This window comes from Pongo pygmaeus, chromosome X, assembly GCF_028885625.2.
Source record: "Pongo pygmaeus isolate AG05252 chromosome X, NHGRI_mPonPyg2-v2.0_pri, whole genome shotgun sequence".
Taxonomy (NCBI): domain Eukaryota; kingdom Metazoa; phylum Chordata; class Mammalia; order Primates; family Hominidae; genus Pongo; species Pongo pygmaeus.
In genome coordinates, this window is record NC_072396.2 from 106,590,093 (window position 1) to 106,615,330 (window position 25,238).

A 25,238-nucleotide genomic window follows, 5' to 3' on the forward strand; every position below is an offset into this window, starting at 1 on the left:
TTACATGAAGGCTCCTGAGTCAGAATGGGTCCAGGAAACCGAGGTCAGCATTGCTTCCGTCCCAGAAAGGACAGAAGGGCCTCCATAATCACGAGAATGCTGGTCTTCTAGGGGCTTGGATCACCTGCCCCCGCGTTGCTTCTCACGGCCGCATTCCGGGGATGCGGCGACGCTGGACTCACATGTGGTCCAGCCGCTGGGTCGCGCCGTCTCCCAGCCGAGCTGCTGCCAGAACCCCGGCTCCTGTGCCCGGCGCCCGCCCGGCACCTGCCCAGGCCAGAAGTTAGGTTTCTAATTCACTAAAGGTTTAGGATTAATAGTTCGTGAAACTGTTTTACACATTTCAGCGTGACTCCAAAATTCTTCATCAATATTAGACTCATGCTGCTTACGAAAATGCAAAATAAATGCAGTTTTTCTACAAGATCATTATAAGCTTATGTATTTGCCTTATACATACTTTTGTAATTTCCACTGAGAGTAGAAATCATCAAATCTTACTCATCTCTGCATTTCTCACTAAGCATTATAGCCTAACACAGAGAGGTGCCCATTAAATGTCTGTTAACAAAACAACAGACATCAAAGGAAAGCTTTAGATCTGGAATAACTAAAAATATTCTGACATTATTTGGTATATGTTAAATAGTTCATAATAAATTTTATTATAATTTAAATAGTGCATAATAACATTTTAAAAATCCATGCAACAAGAATCTCTCATATGATGAATTCCTAGAAATGATGCTGCAAGTTCAGAGGTCTGTAAATTGTGTAAAATTTAAGTGGTGAATATTTTTCAAACAAATGTATATTGTGAAATTCAAATATTATAAACTAATTTACAAAACAAATAAAATACAAAGAAGAAAGCAATCATGATTACTTCCTTAACTCAGCAATGGCAGCAATATTCTTAATCTTCATTACTACACACAAACACACACATGTAGTAATGTGTGTTGCTCATCCTATGTACCAGTGGAATACAGGATAAGGGATGTGGCCTACTTAAGGTGCTGTAAAGAGAAATGGGTCTGTTTCTTACTCTAGTGCTCTATCCAACAGATTAACACCTATTTATTCTTCTGAACACCTTTCCTAATTAGCCTCCAGAGAAATCAGTAGACATTATTTTTGCTGACATTCCCAATCTTCTTAAAACAATTAAAGAATGGGGGCAAGGAAATGAGCACATCAATGACATGCAAAAGAAAGGAGAGAGTTCTGTTGTTGAGGTCCTAGATAGTAACGATCACTCTGTTATTATCTAACTCTTCTTCCCCAGAAGCTATTGTCTTTGAATTTGCACAACAACAAAGTTTGCTGGCTGGATGACCTGTCTAACATTATAAAGAAGGCCCCCAAAGTCAAGATCCTGAACGTCTCCAAAAATGAGGTGAGAAGAAAGGGCCAGATCAAATTTGGGTTGAGGGTAAATTATAGTGCACATCAGGATGATAACAAGAAATAGGATCCCCAGCAGACACGGGCCAGCTCCTGGAAATGCCTTCACTGGCCAGACCACCCACTCCTGCTCTTCTTTTTCTCCTAGGAGCAGCTTGTGCAAGTACTTCAAGGATAGCAGAAATATAAAAACTCAAATTTGTGATGGGGAAGACTGGGCAAGGTAAGGGGGTGTGATGGGAGCAATCACAGGGGCCAAGGGCCAGGGTGTGGCAGCACCCCCCCACCAAACCTTGCTTCTTCTCTCCTCTACAGACCTGCGGGGGCAGCTGCTAAAGCACACAAAACATGACATTGTGGACTCCCTCAGTGTGTGTCCAAAACTCAGCATGACCTCAGCTCCTTCCTGGTGGACATGTGTTACCAGAAGGCAAGCACCTGCTTACTCCCTTGGACAGGCCCAGAGAGCCAGAGCTGGGTAGGAGGTTAAGGGGGATCCTGAGCACTGGAGCTCTTCCCTTTCAGAAATGGATGCTCTACTTTTCTGTCTATGGTATGTTGAAAGAAGGTGAGTGTCTGTAGAGTCCCCTTCCCAAATCCCCCACTGCTCCCTCCCCCTGGCTGGACTCCCTCTCAGAACTCTCCCAGCTTCCCTGACCCCTTTTGTTCCCTTCCTATTCACCCTGTGTTCTTCCGTTCCCACTCTACTCCCAAAGAATTACCTGTCTTATTGCTAAGTCATAAATTTAATAAAAGTTTAGAAATACTTTCTATATTACCAAAAGAAAAAATATTAAAATCTGAAAAGCTGGAAGAACATATTTGCAACAATATTGCAGACTTTGTGTTAATATCCCTGTGCTAAAGGACTTTTGCTTACCAGGAGAAAGTGTAACAAATATCAACAGTTAATTTCCCTGAAAAGCAAAATGATCTATAATAAACATCTGCATCCAAACCACATTTGGTAAAGAAATGAGAATTAAAAGATGTCACAATATGTGAAAAAAATCAGTTTGCAGAAAATTATGTGACTTCAAATTCTTAAAAGAATATATATGTATAGTATATATATGTATGTTTGTTACTTACAAATATTTTAAGGTAGGTAAACATCTGCCTTGCATATCTAGAAAGTGTGCGCCAGATTGGTAAATAGATTACAGTGAATATCTTTAGGTCATCGTGAGGTGATCATATTGATAGAAGGTGCAGAATGACTTTATTTTCAAAATATACATTCTATAGTGTTGAATATTTTATAATTACGCAAACTTCAGGGACAGCAAGGAGCTGGTGATTCCGCAAATAAGTTTTCTCCTCTTCCATAAAGGAATACAATGTAATGCATTGGACAAAGACTGAATAGCTGAGCTCTCTGTTTGTAACAAGTACCTGGGTCTGAGGCCCTGATTGTATCTAACCAATTCTGCAAGAATATTTCCCTTGGAAACGGCTCCCGGGGGGGTTAGGCTGGTAGCGAACTTAGGGGGCAGTAAGAAAAGTAAATTCAGTCTCCTCTAGCCCCCAGAGGTCTCCTCTCTATGCCTTTGAAGAAGGGACTTCCTGTAAGGACTCCATCTTGTCCACTAACAAAGTTGCTTGGGACTTGCTCTCACCTTCCTCAGCTGCCCTCCCCAAACTTCTGCAAACCCGGAGCTCTAGACCGCAAAGATTCCCCTTAAGAGAGCCCTGTGTGGACACTGGTGAAAGGTCACTGCCTTAAAGACACACCATGGGTGAGTTGTTCAGCATGAAGCCTTGGCTTTAGGTCCCTATAGGGCAGGAGGGACTGAGCCCCCTCCCCACCTCCATTCCAACCCACATGACACCTAGCGGACTCTCCTTTAAATGGGAAGTAGCAAGAGCCCAGGCTGACTGTTTCCCACTCTCTTGAGGTCTTGGACCTAGTGGGTCCTGACATATCCACCCTGGCTCCACATGGAAAACTTCCCCTCCTGTGGTTATGGAAATGGCTGAGCCGAGATGTTCCCCTGATTTAGGGGAAAGGTCTGAGTCTTGTGATCCTCTCTGGTCCAGGATTTGGGGAGTAAGGAGTGTCACCTGAGGTGAGGGATATTGGAAATTAACATTCTTGAGATTTATACTGGGGTGGAGGAGGGGCAGGGAACCCACCAATACCCTCAAATTTTCAGCAGCCATTCAAAGTAGATTGTATTACCACTATAGCGTTTTTGAGGCTTGTTTTATAGGTCAGCATATAATCTGTTCTGAAATGTTGCATGTGCTGTCATATGCAGTGTTCTTTCTGTTAAGTAAATTTTGTTTGTTTGTTTGTCTGTTTTTTGAGACGGAGTCTCGCTCTGTCGCCCAGGCTGGATTGCAGTGGCACAATCTCGGCTCCCTGCAAGCTCCGCCTCCCGCGTTCACGCCATTCTCCTGCCTCAGCCTGCCTAGTAGCTGGGACTACAGGCGCCCGCCACCATGCCCGGCTTTTTTTTTTTTTGTATTTTTAGTAGAGACGGGGTTTCACCGTGTTGGTCAAGATGGTCTCGATCTCCTGACCTCGTGATCCGCCCGCCTCGGCCTCCCAAAGTGCTGGGATTACAGGCGTGAGCCACCACGCCCGGCCTCTGTTAAGTAAATTTTGTTAGTCATGTTTTTTAAATCTTCTTCACCTAATGGATTTTGTGGCTGTTTTATTTGTCATTCAGTGAAGTATGTTTAAGTTTCCTACTGAGAATGTGGATTTGTTCATTTCTTCATTTACTTCTGTCAGTTTTTACTGTGCATTTTTTTCTCCATTTACTTCCATCAATTTATTGTCATGTATATTTTGGCTTTGTGCTAAAAAGTACATACAAATTTGTTTTATTAACATATTTATGTTGAATTGAACCATTTGTCATTACAAAATATCCCTTCTTCTAGTGATATTTTACTGAAAGTATATTTTTTCTCTTATGAATAGTTATAACAGCTTTCATTTCGTCAGTGTTTTAATGGTATATTTTTGCCATTTTTTTTTCAAATGTCTTGTGTTTTGTTTTACATATGTTATTATTAAGGAGCATTTGATTGAATTAATTTTTAATTGAGTCTTATGATCTCTGCTTTTTTATTTGAAACCTTCAGTACATTACATATAACATAATTCCACATAAATTTGGCTTAAATATAACATTTTTCTGTTTGCTTTATATCTATTTTCATATTCTAATTTTCTCTTTTCCTTTGTAAAATTTAAAATTATTATTTTTAAATTATTAATTTTTGCCTCATTTGGATTGATAATGTGACATTCTTCTGTCACTTTTGTAGTCTACCTTTAGGATTACAACATCCATTCTTGCCTCTAATGTACATTAGTTCTTTTACATATCCTTGGACAACACAGGTACCTTCCAATATTTTAATTCTTGTAATGCCCCTCCCAATATATGGGTGTGCATTTTTAATTATATATATTTATATATTTAAATTCCTTTTTAAAATTATGTTTAATTTTTATCTTAAGTTCTGGGCTACATGTGCAGGGTGTGCAGGTTTGTTACAGTTAAACGTGTGCCATGGTGGTTTGCTGCACAGATCAACCCATCACCTAGGTATTAAGCCCAGCATGCATTCGCTATTTTTCCCAATGCTCTGCCTCCCCCATCCCACCCCTCCGACAGGCCCCAGTGTGTGTTGTTCCCTCCCTCAACAAACTAATGCAGGAACAGAAAACCAAACACCGCATGTTGTCACTTATAAGTGAGAGCTGAACAATGAGAACACATATTTAAATTCTTTAAAGACATTATCACTGTATTATATAGTCAATATTCATTTAGATTTTCCTACGTATTTGCCAATGTAATTATTCTTCATTCCTTCTTATATTTACTTGCCTCAATCTGGGATCATATTTCTTTGGCCTGAGGATGAATCTTTAGTTTTGAGTTGACTGGTGACAAATTTGCTTAGCTTTTGTTTGCATTAAAATGTCACAAGTAGGGCCGGGCATGGTGGCTCATGTTTGTAATCCCAGCACTTTGGGAGGCCAAGACTGGCAGATCACTTGAGGTCAGGAGTTCGAGATCAGCCTGGCCAACATGGTGAAACTTTTTCTCTAGTAAAAATACAAAAATTAGCTGGGCGTGGTGGCATGCGCCTGTAATCCCAGCTACTCAGGAGGCTGAGGCAGGAGAATCACTTAAACCCAGAAGGCAGAGGTTGCAGTGAGCCAAGATCGTGCCATTTCATTCCAGCCTGGGCAACAAGAGCGAGACTCCAGCTCAACAACAACAACAACAAAAAAGTCACAAGTAGCCTGGAAAACATGGCAAAACCCCGTCTCGACAAACAAAAATTAGCCAGGCGTGGTGGTGCGTGCCTGTAGTCCCAGCTACTCTAGAGGCTAAGGTGGGATATTGCTTGAGCCAGGAGGCGGAGGTTGCAGTGAGCCAACACCGTGTCACTGCACTCCAGCCTGGGCAGCGACAGAGTGAGACTTGTCTCAAAAAAAAAAAAAAAAGTCACAAGTGTGAAAAAAAAAACACTTAAAGTGCTTTTTTCTATTTTCCCACTCCACAACAACCATCAGCACAGAAGACTTCTGTGACCAAATGTGTGGGGGAGTTTTCCCCACCAACAAGCAAGCAGTCAGTTTTATAGTAAACACCTGCTGTGTGTCCTCTAATTTAATTTTGAAAGTGTCAAAATTAAATTAGGTTACCTGGAGATAGCATCAGATCCCACAGGTTGGGGCTCAGTTCCCAAGACTGGCCCCCTACTTCAGACACCACCTGTCGGAAGTCTGGGGCTCCAGAACTTCTGACTGATGGCCTTCAAGTTGGAGTTCCTACAACCCTCTTTTTGAATGTGATTACTTTGCTAGAATGGCTCACAGAACTCAGGGAAGCACTTACATTTACCAGCTTATTATAAAGAATATTGCAAATAATACAGACAAATAGATGTATGGGGCAAGGTACAGGGAAGGGATGTGGGGCTTCTATGCCCTCTCCAGGTGTGCCACCCTCCAGGAACTTTCATGTGTTCATCCATCCAGAAGTTCTCTGAACTCTGTCCTTTGACTTTTTATGTAGGCTTTTTATGTATGCATGACTGATTAATCCATTGGACATTGGTGACTGACTTAACCTTCAGCCCCTTGAAAGTGCCAGTGCTTTAATACTGCCGTGCTCTTTCCAGTGACTGTCTCCCATCCCGAAGCTACCTAGGGGCTGCCAGCCTAGCATACAAAAAGACTTCACTTTGGAGTTTATAAAAATTTTAGGAGCTGTATGCCAGGAAACAGGGTTGAAGATCTAATATATGTTTTGCAATATCACAGATGTTTATTTAACTTCCATTTTTGTATCTTTCAAAAAATGGAAGTTAAGTAAACACACAATTCTAGGCCTACAGCTATTATACTTTAGCACTCTGGGTATATAACATTACTTTCTTCAAGCTACATTATTTCTGTTTAAAAATTATATATCGATCCAGTCTTATTTTTGCTCATTTGAAGATAACCCATTGTTTTTATTTTACTTTGAATATTTGCTTTTTTCTTTGGATTTCAACAGCTTTACTATGATGGACCTGGGTTTGGTTTTCCTCATGCCCCACTGTACTTGAAATACACATTGCTTCTTGCATCTGTGACTTGGTATCTTTTGTTACTTTTTGAAACTGCTCAAAAATTATACCTTGAAATACTGCTTTTGCACTACTCTCTTTTCTTTCTTCTAGAACGCCAATTAAACATGTTTGATGTATTTACTGTATCTCCTTTAATTTTGCCCCATGTCTTTTTGTATTCTTCATCATTTTGTGTCTTCATACTTCATTCTGGATATTATCTTCAGATCCTTCTTTCCAAACCTCCTTGTTGTTCAAGGAGATGTAAAAGAACTAATATGCATTAGACTGTGATAAGGCAAGAATGTACATCGTAATCTGAAGGGTAAAGACCACAAAAGTATATTTGTTATGTTATGCTGCTAATCACAAAGTTGTTCTTAATTACAGTGATTGGATTTATGAATTCTAGAAATTCTATTCATTTTAATATATTTTCCAATTCTTGGATGAAATGCTTAATCTTTTATATTCTTGACAATAATGCCATTATCTGATTATCTGGATTTTATGTTTTTTATTGTCCTTTTTTTGTTTGTTTGCTTAGTTTTTAATCATGTCATTTTATCTCCTTCTAGATTTTTTTTCAGAGAACTATATATAATAAATTATAGATTTATTTATTTCAGTCTTAGGATGAAGTTGTCTTGCTCCAGGGAAGATTTTTTTCTGCCAACTTGCTAGGTTGCAAGGAAAACCCCAAATCTCTTTAATCCCATGGATGATTGAGATGATTAATTTGGACTTCAGTCCCTTGGAGGGCTGGTCTATTTCCAGTTTACCCGTATTTACCTGACGTAGCTCTTAGAGGTTCCTATCTAAGCCTGAGTGGTTTGCCAAGGTCCCTTCTCCTTAACATACCCAACTTCAGATTTTATGCTCTTAGCTCTATGACTCTGGGAATTTGGCACAAATTCACAGCATTTTAGCATCGTACCTATATCCTTAGGCATCACCAACTGCTGCTAGAAAAAAATCAGCCCCAAGGATTGGGATTACATTCTGAGTTTCCTTTTTTCCCCTGGTATTTCCCCCATAACATCTTATTGTATCATTAGCTTTTTGATGCCTTTAAACAACCTTTTATTTTAAATTGTTTTCCACACTTTTCTAGTTGTTCTCAGTTGGAAGTTTGGTGCAATGTAACTAGTCTCTCTTTGCTGGAAGAAAAACTCTAAATTTATTTTTTCAAATGCTGAGTTTGGTATAGTTCTTATTATCCTCATTATTATCTTCTTTACTGTGTCTTCTCTCTAATGTTTGGAAGATAATGTCACAGGAATGGGAAAACACATGTAATATGCTTTCCATGAAGTTTTCCAGATGGACATATATGGCTAGCATGGATTCGGTATATCAGAAGTTTTTCTCATTTTATTGTATTGCCATTGCTCATCCTCATCTTATGCTTCCATCCTTGAGTGTTTGCCTCTTGTTTATGAGATTGTCAGGTCTCTTTCAGCCTTCAACTACTCTCTGATATCTCAGCCACTCCCCTGATAATAAATTCTGGATCCTTCTCTTCCCACCATCCTCCTAATTATGAATATATACATTGAGGGAATGTTTTTCAAAATATAAACTTTAAAAAGGGCAATTGTTTTACCAACATATACAAATTTTCAAAATGGTTGGTGAACTGGTGAGAATATAAGCTCATTCACTCACTCTTGATTAACATGCAAATAAGTATAAATGTATATTTTAAATGCCACTTCTAAAAATCTCTTAAATTTGAAAGCATTCATGTTTTGACCAAAGTAATCCGCTTGTAGAATTATTGCAGGAAAAACTGTAAACAAATAATAGAATGTATATATAATCCTATTCTTCGCAGCATTGTTTATAGTAGCAAAAATTTGGAAAGATTTATTAAAATTTGAAATTTTATTAGTAGATTAAAGTTTGTGACAGATTTTTTTTTTTTTTTTTTTCTTGAGACGGAGTTTCGCTCTTGTTGTCCAAGCTGTGATCTCAGCTCACCGCAACCTCCGCCTCCTGGGTTCAAGCGATTCTCCTGCCTTAGCCTCCCGTGTAGCTGGGATTACAGCCATGCGCCACCATGCCAGTCTAATTTTGTATTTTTAGTAGAGACAGGGTTTCTCCGTGTTGGCCAGACTGCTCTTGAACTCCCGACCTCAGGTGATCCAACCGCCTCGGCCTCCTAAAGTGCTGGGATTACAGACATGAGCTACCGCGCCCGACCTGTGACACATTTTAACTATAATAATAATCTATTGTATAAATTATATTAAAGTCAGAAATTGTTATTTAGGTATTTTAGAAAATATGAAAAAGGTAAATTTTGGACTAATCATATTTATTCTTTCCTGAGCTTCCAGCTCAATGAGATTCAACCATCAGTTCTTGCTCTGGTAAACAGGTGCCCTTAGCTTTAATTTCCACAGTGTCTTTAAAGGAAAGCATATTAATTTGACAGATAATAAAAATCAATTAAATATTATTTCTGAACATGCAATGATATAAAATGTTAACTGAAATAGTAGGTTACAGATATTTTTACAATATGATTGCAGTTTGAAAATATATCTGTGTATATATAACATATTCAATAGCACACAAGCATACAGCAGCAAACATATTCACTTATCACCTCTCTGTTTCTCTCAGTCTCTCTTTCTCCCTCTCTCTCAAATTATTTGTTAAAGAAACTGGATCTTTTGTCATGCATTTGGTTCGTTGCCTATCCACAATGATGAAGCCCTAAATTGCTGCTGAGGCCTGATCAGATTCAGGTTTAATGTTTGGCAAGAATATTTCATAGGTGGTACCCATAACAAAGTACATTATATCTGGTTGTTTCCCTTTTTGTGATTTTTGCAAGGCATTAATGATCACTGTATAAATTCTTTATTTAATTAGAAGTTTTTGAATGATGATAGTCAAATTCTATCTTGCCTTCTTCATATATTAGCTAGAATATTCCTATAAAAATAAAATTTCATCAACAATTTGGCTATCTTTATGTACAGCTTGCATAGGGAAGGCAGAATAAATATTTGATTTTTCCCTTTTATTTACAAATTTTTATAAATATAAGTTGGTTTCCTGGCATTCTACAAATGTCATCAATAAGGTTCTTCTTGGTTGTTGTTTTTGAGTATCATTATGAACTCACGGCTTTTTAACATATTGATGGGATTCAAACCCTTGTTATAAAATTTTTGAGCAGAGGAATGAGAAGATTTGACTTATGCTTCAAAAAAAATCACTCTCCCTGCTATGACGAAAATGCATGGTGAGGGAGCAAGTGTAAAAGCAGAGGGACAAGTTGGAAGGCAATGTAATCCAGGAGATAGATGTTGGTGACCTTGCCAGGGTAGTAGCAATGGAGGGAATGAAAAGGGGCCAGACTCTGGATATATTTTAAAGGTAGAGTCAAGAGACTTTCCTGATCAGTTGGATGTGAAGTATGAGAAAAAGAGAGCACTCCAAGCTATCATCAAATTTTGGGGACTGAACATTTCTGGATCAAATGCTCTAACCCATATTTAATTTCACTTCCAGTGCCATACAGGGAAAGTCCCAAAGGTTATGAGTAACAAGACTATCTTGACCATGGGTCACATGGTGAAAGCAATGACTTTCCAGAAGAGTTCATCTGAGGCCTGGTCATAATAAGTATATTGTAAAGTGATGAGGAGTGAATAGAATGTTTACTCACAAGTATGTCCTGAGATAACATGGAGTAATTAATATATAATATGTATAAAATACAAACCTATGGACAGGCATGGTGGCTCATGTTTGTAATCCCAGCAATTTGGAAGACCGAGGCAGGCAAATTTCTTGAGCTCAGGAGTTCGAAACCAGCCTGGGCAACATGGTGAGACCCCATGTCTACCAAAAATTAAAAAAAAAATAGCCTGGCATGGTGGTGTGGTCCCAGCTACTTGGGAGGCTGAGGTGGGAGGATTCAGTGGAGCCCAGGGGGTGGAGGTTGTAGTGAGCCAAGATCATGCCTCTGCACTCCAGCCTAGGTGACAGTGTAAGACCCTGTCTCAAAAAATATATATTTCATATAAATATATATTTTATATAATATATATTTTTATATAAATATATATTTTATATAATATATATTTTTATATAAATATATATTATATAATATATATATTTATATAAATATATATTATATAATATATATTTTTATATATTATATAAATATATATTTTATATAATATATATTTTTATATATTATATAAATATATATTTTATATAATATATATTTTTATATATTATATAAATATATATTTATATATTATATAAATATATTTTTATATATTATATAAATATATATTTATATAATATATATTTTTATATATTATATAAATATATATTTTATATAAGGTAAAATACAAACCTAGAGAACCTTAAATTTAGATGCTAAAAGGAAGCTGGCTTCGGATAGTCTAATTTCCTTAATCCCCACTTCCAAAACCACTAGTATTACCATTGTTTCAGTTGAATGTGATAAAAATAAAATATCCTTTGTGAATATGCTTATGGGAAAGATAATTGATACTATCTTGTAGATGTAAATTAAACTTCCAAATCTTGTCACATGGTGAATTGAACATGTTGGTGGGGAATACGGAGGGTGAACAAGGAAATTCCTAGGAGTAAATACAGTGTGAAATATAACTGAAACACTTTATAAGCATTCCTGAGTCCACAATTATTTGATAAAGTAGACTTGCTAGCAAAGAAAACCAATAGAAACAAAAAGAATATTACATAATGATAAAAGGATCAATCCACCAGGAAGACAGAATGATCCTACCTGTGTACACACCCAAACAGCAGAGGCTCAAAATACATGAAAGAAAAACTGATGGAGCTGAAATAGCCAAGTCCACAGTTGTCATTGGGGCCTTCAACATCCCACTCTTAGCAATTGATAGAATTACTATACAGAAAATCTACAAGGTTATAGAAGATGTGAATAGTATAATCAGTATAATAGTATAATACAGTAGTATAATCAATACAGATCTACATGACATATATAGAACATTTTATCCAACAACAGCAGAGTACACTATTTTCCCACATATCTTATAACATTCATGATAGACCATGTTCACAGACATAGACCATGTCCTGGGCCATCAAAAAACCTCAATAAATTTAAAAGAATGAAAGTCATACAGAGTATTCTCTCTGCCACAGAAAAATCTCTAAACACTTGGAAATTGTAGTTGACACCTATCATTTCTGATCATTGTTCAGCTCCTTGTTATAGAAGAGTAGAGGTTAGAAGCATTGCCTTCTCAACTGAAAGGCATTTCAGGCTCAGCAAAAAGAAAGCTCACTCTGTATTTCCAAAAGAGTATTGTTGAGGGCAAGGCTGGAGGCAGAGAGACAGTTCAGCAGGATGATGCATCAATCCATCCTGTCATGAAAGCTTGCACTAGAAAAGACAGTACAGCTTGCTGATTGTTAATAAAATCAATTTGGTGGCTGATTGCATTTGGGAGGTGTGAGAGAGGTTGCCTATCAGGTTTTGGTGAGGTTGTTAGACTATAGTGGCATAAGAGAAGGCAACATTTGGATCCTTCCTGGGGTATGGTTGATGTCCAGTCTAATCCATGAACATTCACACTTCTGTTCTCTATAAATCCTGCTCCATTTTCCAAATGGTTCCAAACAGTTACCTCCTCCTTTAAGATCTCTTCCCTAACTATGTCATCTGTGAGAAAAGGCTTTCCTATCTGGACAGGTAGAGGAGTTTGCTTTCTGGGGCTTGTGTGACTGCTCTGTTAGGGTGGGTTGGCACTTTGCTTGCCTTACTATGGTGTTAGGCCAAGAAATGGTACATGGTATATGACCACTGATGTGTCTTCAAACTTGTATTTTTGTTCCAAATTTCAGAACACAGTGATGGTAGCAGCTCTCCTCAAGGAGAAAATAAAGGTGGAGATTCTTCCCAGGGGAATTTTGGAAAGGAGAACCTTCATGATGAACATGATGGGTATGAGCTCCCACCTCCCCACCTTCAGAAGGAAGATGAAAATGTGGAGGTGGGTGATGTCCACGAGGACCCCCAAATAAGAAAGTAAGTGACCAGGCAGGCTGGTTTGCACATAGCAGCCCCTGGGACTTTGTAATTCTTTCACTCTCTGTAGTCTTTTTTTCCTCTCCTTGAAAAACTGAAGAATGCTAGAAGTGAAGTAATGGCTGAGAAATCCTAATTGCAGACCTGGTTTTCAGTGAGTTGAGGGTGTATGAAAAACTGTGTCACATTTCTATGCATTTCTATACATTTATAGACATATCTTTTTATCCATTTCCCTACAGCAACCCCTCTACCTTACAACCCGATAGGAGGAGTGTGAAATGCCATAGTGAATACCAAGATAGAATTCCTCCAGAGAGAGAAGTGGAGAAGAACACACAGAATGGAGACCCAGGGACCTGGTTCAAGGTCACAGTGAGTGTCCTCAGAAAATGCAAAAAATGTGCAGGAAAGGTGGGTCAGGGAGAGTTGTGTTAATCACACGTAGAAATACTAGATATTTTTCTGAGGACAAGGAAGTTAACATCTAAGCACAGGTTCAGAAAAACAATGTAAAGGGAACAGGCTGACTGCAAGAGGACCCAAGAGGCTGTCTAAACGCAAAGGTGGAAACTACTGCCAAGAAGATGTGGCAGGTCTCCACAAGATGCCTCATGGCTCAAGCTGAGTGTAGCAGTGTTGAGTTTCTGGAGTTCTTGTCAGAGGTGCAGGCTGGGTCTTCAATAGGTAGAATCTCCTAGCACCTTAAAAAAAAAGATCATTTAGAACATCTGAATTTTATTATCTGAGAGGTATATTTGGAATAGAGAGAAAGGACAACTAGGAAACCCATGTCTGGCAAAAAAAAAAAAAAAAAAAAGTTGCAATCATGTTAATGGTCCCTATCTTAGAAGTCTTTTAAAGCTCCATTAGAAGGTTAGAATAAAACACTTAGTTGGGTTATTTTCCAAACTTAATTCCATGTTGTCTCTCTTCTATCCTGTCCCTTCTTTTCACCATTAGATTCCTTATGGGATAAAGTATGATGAGAGTTGGATAGTGAATTCAATCCAGAGCCATTGCAGTGTCCCCTTCACTCCAGTCACTGTAAGAGAAGATGGTGAAGCCAGATGAGTAGGCACAAGGGAGGGGGAGACGCCTGACTCAGCAGGGGCCACTGACCTCTGACACTATTGCTCTTGCCTTTACTCCCTGTAGTTCCACTACAACAAAAATCGGGCCCATTTCTTTATTCAGGATGCTAGTGTTGCCTGTGCATTAAAGAAAGTCAACTGCAAGATTCATGATGAGGAAAACCAAAAGGTGTATGTCAACAACATTCCCTATATGTAGTCTCTGGGAAGGAGGACAGGCCAGGGGCTAGTCATTGTCTTTTTTGAGATTGAGGTCCTGGTGCTCAACTTGCCTCACCTTCTTGCAGGTATTTGTTTTTGTCAATCTTTCTACTAAACCCCAGTCTATCCAGAAAATGTTGAAACCAAAAGAGATAGCACAGCTAAAGGTAATACAGACTCAAGGCACCACTTCTTCCCCCACCCCTATATTTCCCTGTTACCACCACTACCACTACCAGAGCCTCAGAGCTGATCTCTTCATCTCTGTCTCTGCAGCTGACCCTGAACAAACGATATGATGTCTCCCAGCAAGCTCTTGATCTCCAGAGGCTCCGCTTTGACCCAGGTATGGCTGACGGCAGCAATTCTAGGGCAAGTAGGGGCAGAGCAGTCTGCCTGGGAGGGAGACTTATATGGATGGCAACTTTGGGAGGGGTTGGTGCTGGTGCTGGTCCAGTCAGGCCCCTCACAGCCTTCTGATGCCCTTCTCTCGGCTTCCTGGAGACTTGGTGAAACATCATGTTGATATAATCCTGAATCAAAGAAATTACATGGCTGCCACTCTGAAGATCATTGAAAGGAATTTCCCTGAGGTGAGGCCTTAGGCCCAGTGCTAGTATTTAATTAGAGGGGTGGAAGAGATGGGGTGAAAGGCAGATTTGTCTCCAAGGCTCGAGATAGTATCCATCACTCTAACTGTTCTTACCTGATAGCTATTATCTTTGAACTTGTGCGACAACAAACTGTACCAGCTGGATGGCCTGCCTGACATTATAGAGAAGGCTCCCAAAGTCAAGACCCTGAATCTCTCCAAAAATAAGGTGAGAAGGGGGAACCAGATCAACTTTGGATGGAGGGTGGATGGCAGTACACATCAGAATAATGGCAACAAGCAGGCAGAGGCACCTGTGGGTGACTGTGAGGACTGGGGGAATTCGGGACCCAGGGTCCCGGGTGTCTCTCTTTCCCTGGCCCTCCTTCTCCAGTTTCCTCCCCATCTTTCTTAGCTGAAGTCGGCTTGGGAGTTGGGCAAGGTGAAAGGGTTGAAGCTCGAAGAGCTATGGCTAGAAGGGAACCCCTTGTGCAGCACCTTCTCTGACCAGTCCGCCTATGTAAGGTCAGTGGCAACCCCTGTCGCCCTTCCTGGGCACCTTTGCTCCTTGGGTGACTGAGCTGTATCTGAAAGTGCCCTTATGCAGGAAGCAGCAGCCTTGGTCCTCTGCGAGGACCACAGACCTCCCCTCCTACTCTCTCTCTCTCTCTCTCTCTCTCTCTCTCCCCCTCCCTCCTCTCTCTCTGACTCACTCATCTGTGCTTAGAGGTTTCCTTTCCTTCCTCTGACATGGTCCCCTTTTCACCTGCTCTGAGGTGTATTTCCCGCCTGTCTCCACCAAGCCTCCTCCAGTGTGCCCTCTGTGAGTATGCTCCAGGAAGTGGGGCTCCCCCACCTCCCCAGGACCAGCAGTATTCAGATGCTGGTGCCCTGGACCGAGAAGAGTCCTTTAGTCCGGGACCTCATGCTGAGACAGGCCTTCCTGCCTCCATGCTGAGATGGGGCTTCCCTCCCCCGTCCCGAGAGGGGTTCTCCTTCTCTTGCTCCAAAAAGGTCCCCCCACCTGTCCTGGGCTGGCATGGAGGCTTCCCTGCCCCATACTGAGGGCTGGGGCCCTGGGTGGCTGTTGTCATGCCATCTCTTCCTCTGGCCCAATGCCAGGAGCTGGGCCCTCCTTGGGGAGAAACCTGGGTTTCCTGAGTCAAGGGGCCAGAAGTGGGCCACGTTCCTGAGGCAGGAGTGGAAGGCAGAGGGCAGAGGAGGTTGAGGAGACAGGAGGACAGGCCTCTCAAGGCACTGCCCCACCTTCCCTCCACACCTCACATCATCCTGCCTGGGCCCTCAGAGGAACCCTGGGTAGCCCGAGATGGGTAGCATTCCTCGGTCAAGGCATCAGCACAGAGGGGCACAGGAGTCAGGGACCATCAGAAGAGAATGCAGTGGTCTGGAGAGGGGGTCCCCAGACTCTGAACCCCATGCTGAGCTGGGGCCTGACCCTTCACTCCTCCCGGGAGAAGGTCTCCTGTCCCCGTGGCTGCTCTGTTTCCCATGCCCAGCTCAGACTGAGCTCACACAGGTGAGAAAGGCTCCAGCTGCATCCAGTGGGCCCCAGCCCAACAGGTACATGTTTTCCTTTCCTGCCTCAGTTCCCAGGGCCAGCCAGGGGCGATGAGGGAAAGGGCTGCAGCAGGGGAGCCCTTTTCTCCTCTATACCTCCCTGAACTCCACCTCCACAGTAGAGCATCTTTCCCTTCCCTTTGCTTTGCGTCCTGTTTCTCCCTTGCCTCTCCTCTCCTATGTCTCACCCATCTCTCCCTCCCCTACCTTCACCCCATTTCTGTTGTCATCCCCCTGCCTTCCCCTTCCTGCCTCCTGAGCCCAGCCTCACTCACCTACCTATCCTAGCATCCTCAGCATCCCTAAGACCTGACCTGGTCTTGGCCAGGGGCAGGCCAGGCAGACTGATGGACAGCCAGTGGGGTATCAGAGCCCTGGGCTCCCACTCCATTTCCTGCTCCCTGCGGAGCCTTCCGTGGGGATTTGAACACAGGGGAGGGAGGGAGGGGGAAGAAACCCTGGAGCTCCCAATGCTGCTTCTTGTGGCACTGGAGAAGAGAGTCGGAGCAAGCTAGGTGGAAGCTAACCAGGAGGAAGGAGAGGGAGGAGAGTGAGAGGGGGAGAGGTAGGGGCAGGGGGAGGGAGAGGAAGAGAGGCTGTGCAGCCCTGAATTGTCAATCACTTCATTCTATTTTTTGTTATGGACAGTACCATCCGGGAATATTTCCCCAAGTTGTTACGCCTGGTAAGTATTTACTGTCATGATTGTCTCCTCTTACTCAAGTACATGACCTCTATGCCTGCCCTCAAGTCCTTTGGCTCTTGCCTGGATTACATGTTTGTATCCAACCCTCATCCATTTTAGAGGCATAGATTCCTGAAAAAGACAAGAATATTCTCCCTGGAATAAAATGTCCATAAACACACACATGCACCCACACTCACTAATTCACACAAAAGTTGCATCTAATAATAGATGCTTCCAAGACCCATTGTTGAAGACTCCATCTGTTGTCTTGCTGATGGAATTTTGAGGGGGCCATTTCATGCCTCACCTCTGACTCTTTTTCCCTCCGGGCCTGTTCATCTCCTTGCTCATCCAGCTCTACCTCCCTGGTATGCACTACTGACTGCCTCTTTCCTTTCTCAGGATGGCCAGGAGTTAGCATCTCCAATTATGATTGGCATTGAAGCCCCTGAGATAATAAAACCTTGTAAGGTAAGGAGGGACCAGATTTGAGATATTGTAAGGGACGTTTTTTAAACCACATAGTTTCAAGATGTCTTTTGATTCCAGGAAAGCTATAAAGGATCTGAGACCATAAAGAGTCTGGTACTTCAGTTCCTGCTTCAGTAAGTACCCCAGAATCCTGAGGCAGTGGAAGGCTGAGACAAGACAGGCCACCCAAGCAAATGTCTATTCATGGATTTAGGAAGTCTTCAAGTCTCCTTTGGGGCCCAGGCCACAGAGATAGCCTTTCCCCACTGCTCTTTCACAGGTATTACTTGATCTATGACTCTGAAGATCGAAAGGGTCTCCTCAGTGTTTACCATGACAAGGCCTGCTTCTCCCTGACCATTACCTTCAACCCTGAGGACCCAGAACCGTGAGTATCATGGCTCTGACTCTGCTCTGGGGCCAAGTGGCTCCCCAGCAAAGGCCAGTTCCTGGAAATGTCTGCACTAGCTGGACCACCCACTCCTGTTCCTCTTCTTCTCCTAGGAGCAGCTTGGAAAAATACTTCAAGGATAGCAGGAATATAAAGAATATCAAGGACCCTCGTGAGTGTGTGATGGGTGAAGATCAGCATGGGAAATGGGGTGGAGAGTCAATAATAGGGGACAGGGTACAGGGTGTGGCAGCCCTCAATGCTTCTCTTTCTCACACAGGCCTGAGGATTCAGCTGCTGAAGCACACAAAACGTGAGATTGTGGACTCCCTCAGTGTATTGCCCAGAACTCAGCATGACCTTAACTCCTACGTGGTAGACTTGTGCATCCAAACGGTGAGCACCTGCTTCCTCCCTCAGTCAGGCCCAGAGAGCTGAAGTAGGTAGGTGGGTAGGAGGATCATGAAGGCTCTAGTTTTTTCTTCTTTCTTTTCAGGAAAGGATGCTCTTCTTTTCTGTCAATGGAGTATTTAAGGAAGGTGAGTGTCTATAGATTCTTCTCTCCAGATCACTCATTACTCCCTTCCCCAGGCTGGGCTTACTCCAAGAACTCTCTCAGCTTCCCAAGTTACTCTTCTCCCCTTCCCTTGCATTCTTCCTCTCCTGGCAACTTTCTGTTATCTTTGTGTTCTTTCCTTTTTGTTCCCTTCCCCTTGTGTTCTTCCTCTCCCCCAATTTTGTTCCCAAACATCATTACTTCCTGACCTACATCCATGCCAGTCTGCACCTGCACAACTCAGGTGTTAGGGACACAGCCTGTAGAGTTTGATGGCTCTCATCCCAGGTTGTTACTTTGCGAACTTGGGACATTGTCCTGTTACCTAACCCCTCAGTTTCCTCATTTGCAAAATGGGGTTGGTGAGCTCATCTCTTGGGCGACTGTGTAAAATGAATCAAGCGAACTCATGTTTGTCAAGAGACCGACACATGTTAGGGGGTTCTATCCCTGGGTGCCGCTTGTTGCTATTGTTGCCCTCTCAGTCCCTGAAACCCCCTCCTGACTCTCACTGAAAAGTTGTCCCAGCCTGGCTCCCTTCAGGGTGCCAAAAGATTATCTCCCTGACTGGAGAACCCTGTATGAATGTGTAAAGCATGTGCAACTGTAAGGAGGTATCATTGTTTGTTGTTTTTAAAGTGGAAAGAGAGTCTCCAGGTTCTGTTCTTGCCTTCACCCGAACCTTCATCTTGACTTCTGTCAGCAATTCCAAGTAAGTGCTGTGTTGTGGGTGGGAGCACCCATCCTGTCCTGGAGCCAATGGTGTGGTAATGTGGTGGTGCAGTCCTCGGGATGTTCTCAGTACCATGGAAAGCCAACTGGTAGATCCAAGGAGAGGTCTAGATTATGAGAATACCAGATTCTCTTTTTGGCCACAATACTTACTAATTAGCTGTGTATCTTTTTGACCAGTTGTAAGATTTCTCTGTGAAACAGTCCTTTTCTGAAAATGGGATGTCTACTTCTTTTGTAAAGTGTAAATGCATTGGGGTTAAATCTACAAATCTAAGGAAACTGGTAGACAATCTCTCCAAAGGTGGACTCTGTAGCAGGGGTAAAGCCTACCAGCCAAGGAATCCGAAAGGTGGGCAGAGTAGGGGCTTGGAAGGAATCTGGTTCCTCAGTGGCAGTGGAAGCAGGATCATTGTTGAAAGTGTGGGGTTGTCCATTTTTCCAGTTGTCTGAGAGCTTGTCTTTCCTTCAGTCTGTATATTGTGAATGACAAGCTGATTGTGAGGAATGCCAGCACGAAGGAGACCCAGAGTGCCTTCTCCATCCCAGTGCCTGCACCCTCCTCCAGCTCCTTGCCTACCCTCTCCCAGAAGCAGCAGGAAATGGTGGAGACTGTCTCCACTCAGTCTGGGATGAAACTTGAGCAGTCTCAGAAGTGAGTGCTGGGAGTCTTTCAGGACAGATGTGAGCTGGGAAGAGTGGGGAGTGAAAAATGGAAACTCTCAGTTAATTTGTAAAAATAACTATTTAGATGTGGTGCTTCCAAAAATGAGTGGCCTCATAAAGTATATATATTAATTGATTGTGATAAAGAAATTAATTTTTAAACAATATAGCGTTCAGATCACATGACATGATCTTGTATATATAAAATCCTATGGAAACCACTTAAAAACACGTTAAAATTAATAAACAAGTTCTGCCTTGTTTCAGGATACAAAATCAATATACTAAAACCAATTGTATTACTATATACCTGTAATGAACAATAAGAAAATAAAATTAAGAAAACAATTCCACGTACAAAAGCATAAAAATAACACAGGAACAAATTTAATGACAAAGAAAAATCCAAAACATTTACTTTGAAATCTGCAGTACATTATAGAAAGAAATTAAGGAAGACCTAAATAAATGGAATGACATCCCATGTCCCTGGATCGGAAGACTTAATATTGTTAAAATGGCAATACTCCCCAAATTTTGTATATAGATTCAATGCAAATGCAATCCATATCAAAATCCCAGCTGGCTTCTTTATAGAAATTAAGAGGTTAACCATAACATTTAAATGAAAATACAATGAATGCAGAATAAAAAATAATTTTGAAAAAGAACAAAGTTGGAGGACCCACTATAAAGTTACTGCAGTCTTACTACAAAGCTACAGTAATCAATCCATACTGAGTGATACAGACCTAAGAATAGACATATAGATCAATGTAATAAAATAAGAGTCCAAAATAAACCAAAATCCTTACCTTTATGGTCAATAGCTTTTCTACCAGAGTGCCAAGAAAAAAAGCCAATGGATAAAGAAAGAATAGCCTTTTCAACAACTGGCGCAGGCAGAACTGGATATCCACTCACAAACAATGAATTTGTACCCCATCATATGCCATATACGATAATAAATCAAAATAGCCAAAGGCATAAAAGTTAGAGCTAAAACTATAAAAATCTTAGAAGGAAACAAAAGAGTGAATCTTTGTGACCTTGAATTAGACAGTGGTTTCTGACATATAACAAAACACACATACACACACAAAATTAGATAAAGTGGATTTCTTCACAATTTAAAACTTGTTTTGCATCAAAAGGCACTATCAATGAAGTGAAAAGACAACCCAAGAATCAGAGAAAATATGTGCATTATTATACATCTGATAAGGGACTTGTATTCAGAATATATAAAGAACTCTTGGAACTCAACCATAAAAATGAAAATAACCCAATTAAAATCTAAACCACACTGAGGTATCACTTCACACACAGCAGGATGGCTACCATTTTTTGAGATCGAAATAACAAGTGTTGATAGGAGGAAAGCAATAGGGAGAGCTGTGTTAAAAGATACAAAATTACAGCTACATAGGAGGAATAAGTTCTAGTGTTTTACAGCATTGTGGGATGACTATAGCTAACAATAATATGTAGTTTCAAATAGCTAGAAGGAGGATATTAAATGTTCCCAACACAAAGATAAATATTTAAGATGATGGATATGCTAGTTACATTCATCTGCTCACTGTACATTGCATGTATCGAAACATCATTATGTACCCCATAAATATGTACAATTATTATATGTCAATTAAAAAATATTTTTTAATGTTGACAAAGCTATGGATAAATTGGAACCCTCATACATTGCTGGTAAGAATGGAAAATGATGCAGCTACTGTGGAAAATAGTTTGTCAGTTCTTCAAAATGGTAAATATGGAATTACTATATGACACAGCGATTACACAAAGAGTGATGAAAACTTATGTTCACACAAAAACTTGAAAATGAGTGTTTATTGCAGCATTATTTGTAATAGTCAAAAAGTGGAAACAATCCAAATATTCATCCATTTATGAAGATAAATAAAATGTGATATATCTATATAATGAAATATTACTTGGCAATAAAATAGAATTAAGTTGTGATACATGCTATAACATGGGTGACCCTTGAAAATATTATGCTAAGTGAAAACAGCCAATCACAAAAGACTACATATTATATGCGTTCGTTTATATAAAATGCCCCGAATAGGCAAATCCATAGAGACAGATAACAGATTAATGGTAACTAGGGTCTGGGCAAAAAGGAGAATGAGGAGTGACTGCTAACAGGTAAGGAGTATTTTTTTTAAGGTGGTGGAAATGTTTTGGGTAGATAAAATTGTAATGGTTGCACAATCTTGTAAATATACCAGAAAAATCACTGAATTGTACACCTTAAAATGATGAATCCTGTCTTACACCACAATTTTAAAATTAGTGGATAATTTTTAGCTTTGAATTTCTATTTGTTATTTCTTGAACATCTTTTTTGTCAATATATATTAAGCCCTTGTTCATTTGAACAACCCTATTTTCCTACTCTGTATTCTAGTGGGCATGAATGTCAGCGATAGGCATTTTGGTTTTCCCTAGGACTTTATTCATCATTACAATAGTGCTCATATTGGTACGTGGGTCCCAGCAAAAAGTAGCATAGATTAAGGGGTGGCATTGCATAGTCAGCGTGTTAGAGATCACCTGTTCTTCTCCCATCCCAGGTGCTTTCAGGACAGTGAGTAGAACTACACCAAAGCTGACCAGGTTTTCACTATACTCCAGGTGAGATCTGGGAATCAGGTGGGTAAAATGTGGATGTTTCCTGTCTTTCAGAAAGGCCAGAAAATTGTAGGCCAGGTGATCTGGGTATGGAACCCAGGGCATCTGGCTCTTTGGATGTCCCAACTCCTTTTCTTTACTTCCTCTAGACCGAGAGCAAGATCTCAGTGGAGGCCTTCAAGCAAATCCCCTAAAAGGAGCCCTTCGATGTCTTCTTTGTCTTCATTTACATCCTCTTTGTTTCCTCTTTTTACCAGCCTAAGGCTGTGCCCAGGACTGGGGTTGGCAGTCTGGCTCACCAGAAAGCCAAAGTTAACTTGCAGGCCGGGTAACATAACCACTTGAAGAACCAGTTGTTCTGTGTATTCGCCCCACTCATGATCACCATTTATTTTCATAATAAAGAGTGATGTTACACGTTGTACATTGTATGTCCTGGATTGCTCTTCCCCTGCCCCATGAGCCAGAAGGGCCAGGACTGAAAGACCCTGCATCCCTGTTCATCCCTGGCTGGCTGTAGGAGATACATTGATCGGGCTTGCATTCATAGGTAATTTGTCAATAAATCCTGATGAGAAAGGGCACACGCTCATTCCAGAGACTGGCCTTGGCCTTAAGAGACAGTGGGACTCTGTCAGATGCTCAACCTGGAGCCAAACAGAAGCGGGCATGTTACCTGGCACAACAGGGGCTTCCATCCACCGTCCCGACCCCTCCCTTTCCCAAAGGTGCACTTTGCGAGGAGTCTCAGGTTAGCATCTGCAGGGGCGGGGAGACTCAGCCCATCTGCCCAGCTTATTCCTCAGAGAGCTGACACCGGGTGCTCCATGTCCATGTTCTTGAATGGGTTCAGCCATTTATTTTCACTTCTAAGCAAAAAACAGAAGCACAGAATCTCAGGTTATGGTCATTTCAGTAGGAACTTTCTCAACAACTGGCATTTAGCAGTTCCGAATTGCAGGCAAGAGTTGAATGGGACATTTGCACAATTTATTTTCCACACTTCTGTAATGCTTGCACGTTAGACAATCAGCAGGAACACTTTTCGAAATTAGAATAATAGTGGTACGACGTTTTCAAGTCACAATCCTACAAATGATTACATAGGAGAGGTACCACCAGTTTACAAATTATGCCTCCACTTTCGTGTTTGGCATATGTTATTTCCTACCAGTTGCCACTTTCCTACCACTTGCCACTTTTCAATTCTTTATGTACATGTACATTCGGGAGCCATATGTTGGAGTGTTAATCTCTTAAAACTAGGAACTAAGGGGATAGTTGCAATCACATAAAGAATAATGCCAACTTTGTTCTTCCCTGTATTGCCTCAATAGTCAAAAACAAGCTCCTGTACCTCTCTAAGCCTTGGTCCTCTCACCTAGGGAGCAGAGACCACACTGTGCACTTCTCAGCCTCATCGTGGGGACTACAGATGGTCTCACATGTTACTTATCAACCACGGTGTCTGTTCAGGCACTCAGAGCTCAGAGCTGCCTGGGTTCCTTTGTGTGCAGGAATCATGGAACCCATCACATGGCCCCTCTACTTCCCCTCTGTACATCATCAGGCTTCCACAACCTTGATCTCCTTTTCTAGCCAGCTCAGACACCATGGTCTTCCAGTCTCTCATCCTCCTGCCAGTTCCCACAATTCCTTGTGGTCTCATGCTCCCGAGCAAATGCTAACCCTAAAGTTGTCTTCATCACATATATCTATATACCCAAAGTCACAGTTTCTAAGTAGCAGAATTGAGATGTGAAACTAGACAGTGGGGCCTCAATGTCTTGAGTATGGAATGTCTGCACACTCATTAAACCTCCAGTCTTTTATTTTAATCTCCAAAACAGCATGTTGCATGAGCATTAGTGCTATTCTCATTTAAAAGAAGATAAAAATTAGGCCCAGAGGAGTGACATAGTTAATACAACTCAGGATTTTGGTATGCAGTCACTCACCTGTGCCACCCTCAACTATAACATAGATTCATACTCGATGTAAAAATATAGCTAGACTTGAAGTCAGCACAAGGGAAATGACTCAACCATTTTCCTCTGGTCATGGATAGATGTGCTCTTGGAACACCCCTTTCCATACTCCAATCTTTAGTTCCTGTGTACACCCTCTCCATTCTTAGACACAATAAGAAAACTGTGGCTTTGATGTTCAACTATAGGGTGGTGCAGCAGAGACAAGAAAGAACACAGAATGAAATGAAGGTTTCCAGCGAGACCGATACTAATTTACAAGATTATGTTCCTATGGTTTTACACATTTTATTTAAGTATCAATGCTCTCTCTCTCTCTCTCACTAACATCCCATTCCTTGATCTCTCTAATTTTCTCCCACTTTCAGACCTTCTAGCACTTTCTTTCCCTTCCAAACTTGATTGCAGGCTCCATAATTTCAAGCACAATTGAGGCAAAATCCTCAACTTCCTTGCAGTGTCAGCAGGGTCACTAAATTTTATTCATGATAATAGCCTGGGAATCAGAAATTAGTAAATGGACACTGGTGCCAGGGTCAGTT

The 25,238-nt window shown here is 41.2% G+C and overlaps 1 protein-coding gene and 1 long non-coding RNA gene across 3 annotated transcripts in view; one reads left to right on the top strand and one right to left on the bottom strand.

The window, feature by feature from the left end:
- Positions 1 to 2,995: 2,995 nt before the first annotated feature.
- Positions 2,996 to 23,131, top strand: LOC129023802 (nuclear RNA export factor 2-like). 2 transcript variants are annotated; one of them, XM_054470623.1, is made up of 21 exons: positions 2,996 to 3,146; positions 12,895 to 13,078; positions 13,321 to 13,453; positions 14,042 to 14,125; positions 14,237 to 14,341; positions 14,460 to 14,540; positions 14,650 to 14,719; positions 14,878 to 14,966; positions 15,087 to 15,194; positions 15,381 to 15,490; positions 17,192 to 17,228; positions 17,634 to 17,702; positions 17,781 to 17,836; positions 17,983 to 18,090; positions 18,207 to 18,265; positions 18,374 to 18,489; positions 18,590 to 18,632; positions 19,289 to 19,361; positions 19,854 to 20,036; positions 22,651 to 22,711; positions 22,858 to 23,131. In XM_054470623.1, the coding sequence occupies exons 1-20, from the start codon at positions 3,143 to 3,145 to the stop codon at positions 22,670 to 22,672; spliced, it is 1,734 nt and encodes a 577-aa protein (XP_054326598.1). In that variant the 5' UTR covers positions 2,996 to 3,142; the 3' UTR covers positions 22,673 to 22,711; positions 22,858 to 23,131. The 2 variants fall into 2 exon arrangements, with proteins under 2 accessions (XP_054326598.1, XP_054326599.1); XM_054470624.1 differs by lacking the exons at positions 14,042 to 14,125; positions 14,237 to 14,341.
- The window catches only part of LOC134739033 (uncharacterized), a 29,820-nt gene continuing 24,994 nt past the window's right edge, over positions 20,413 to 25,238 (bottom strand). The window contains exon 2 of the long non-coding RNA XR_010125411.1: positions 20,413 to 23,577. This is a non-coding gene — a long non-coding RNA (uncharacterized LOC134739033). The remainder of the gene's footprint in view (positions 23,578 to 25,238) is intronic.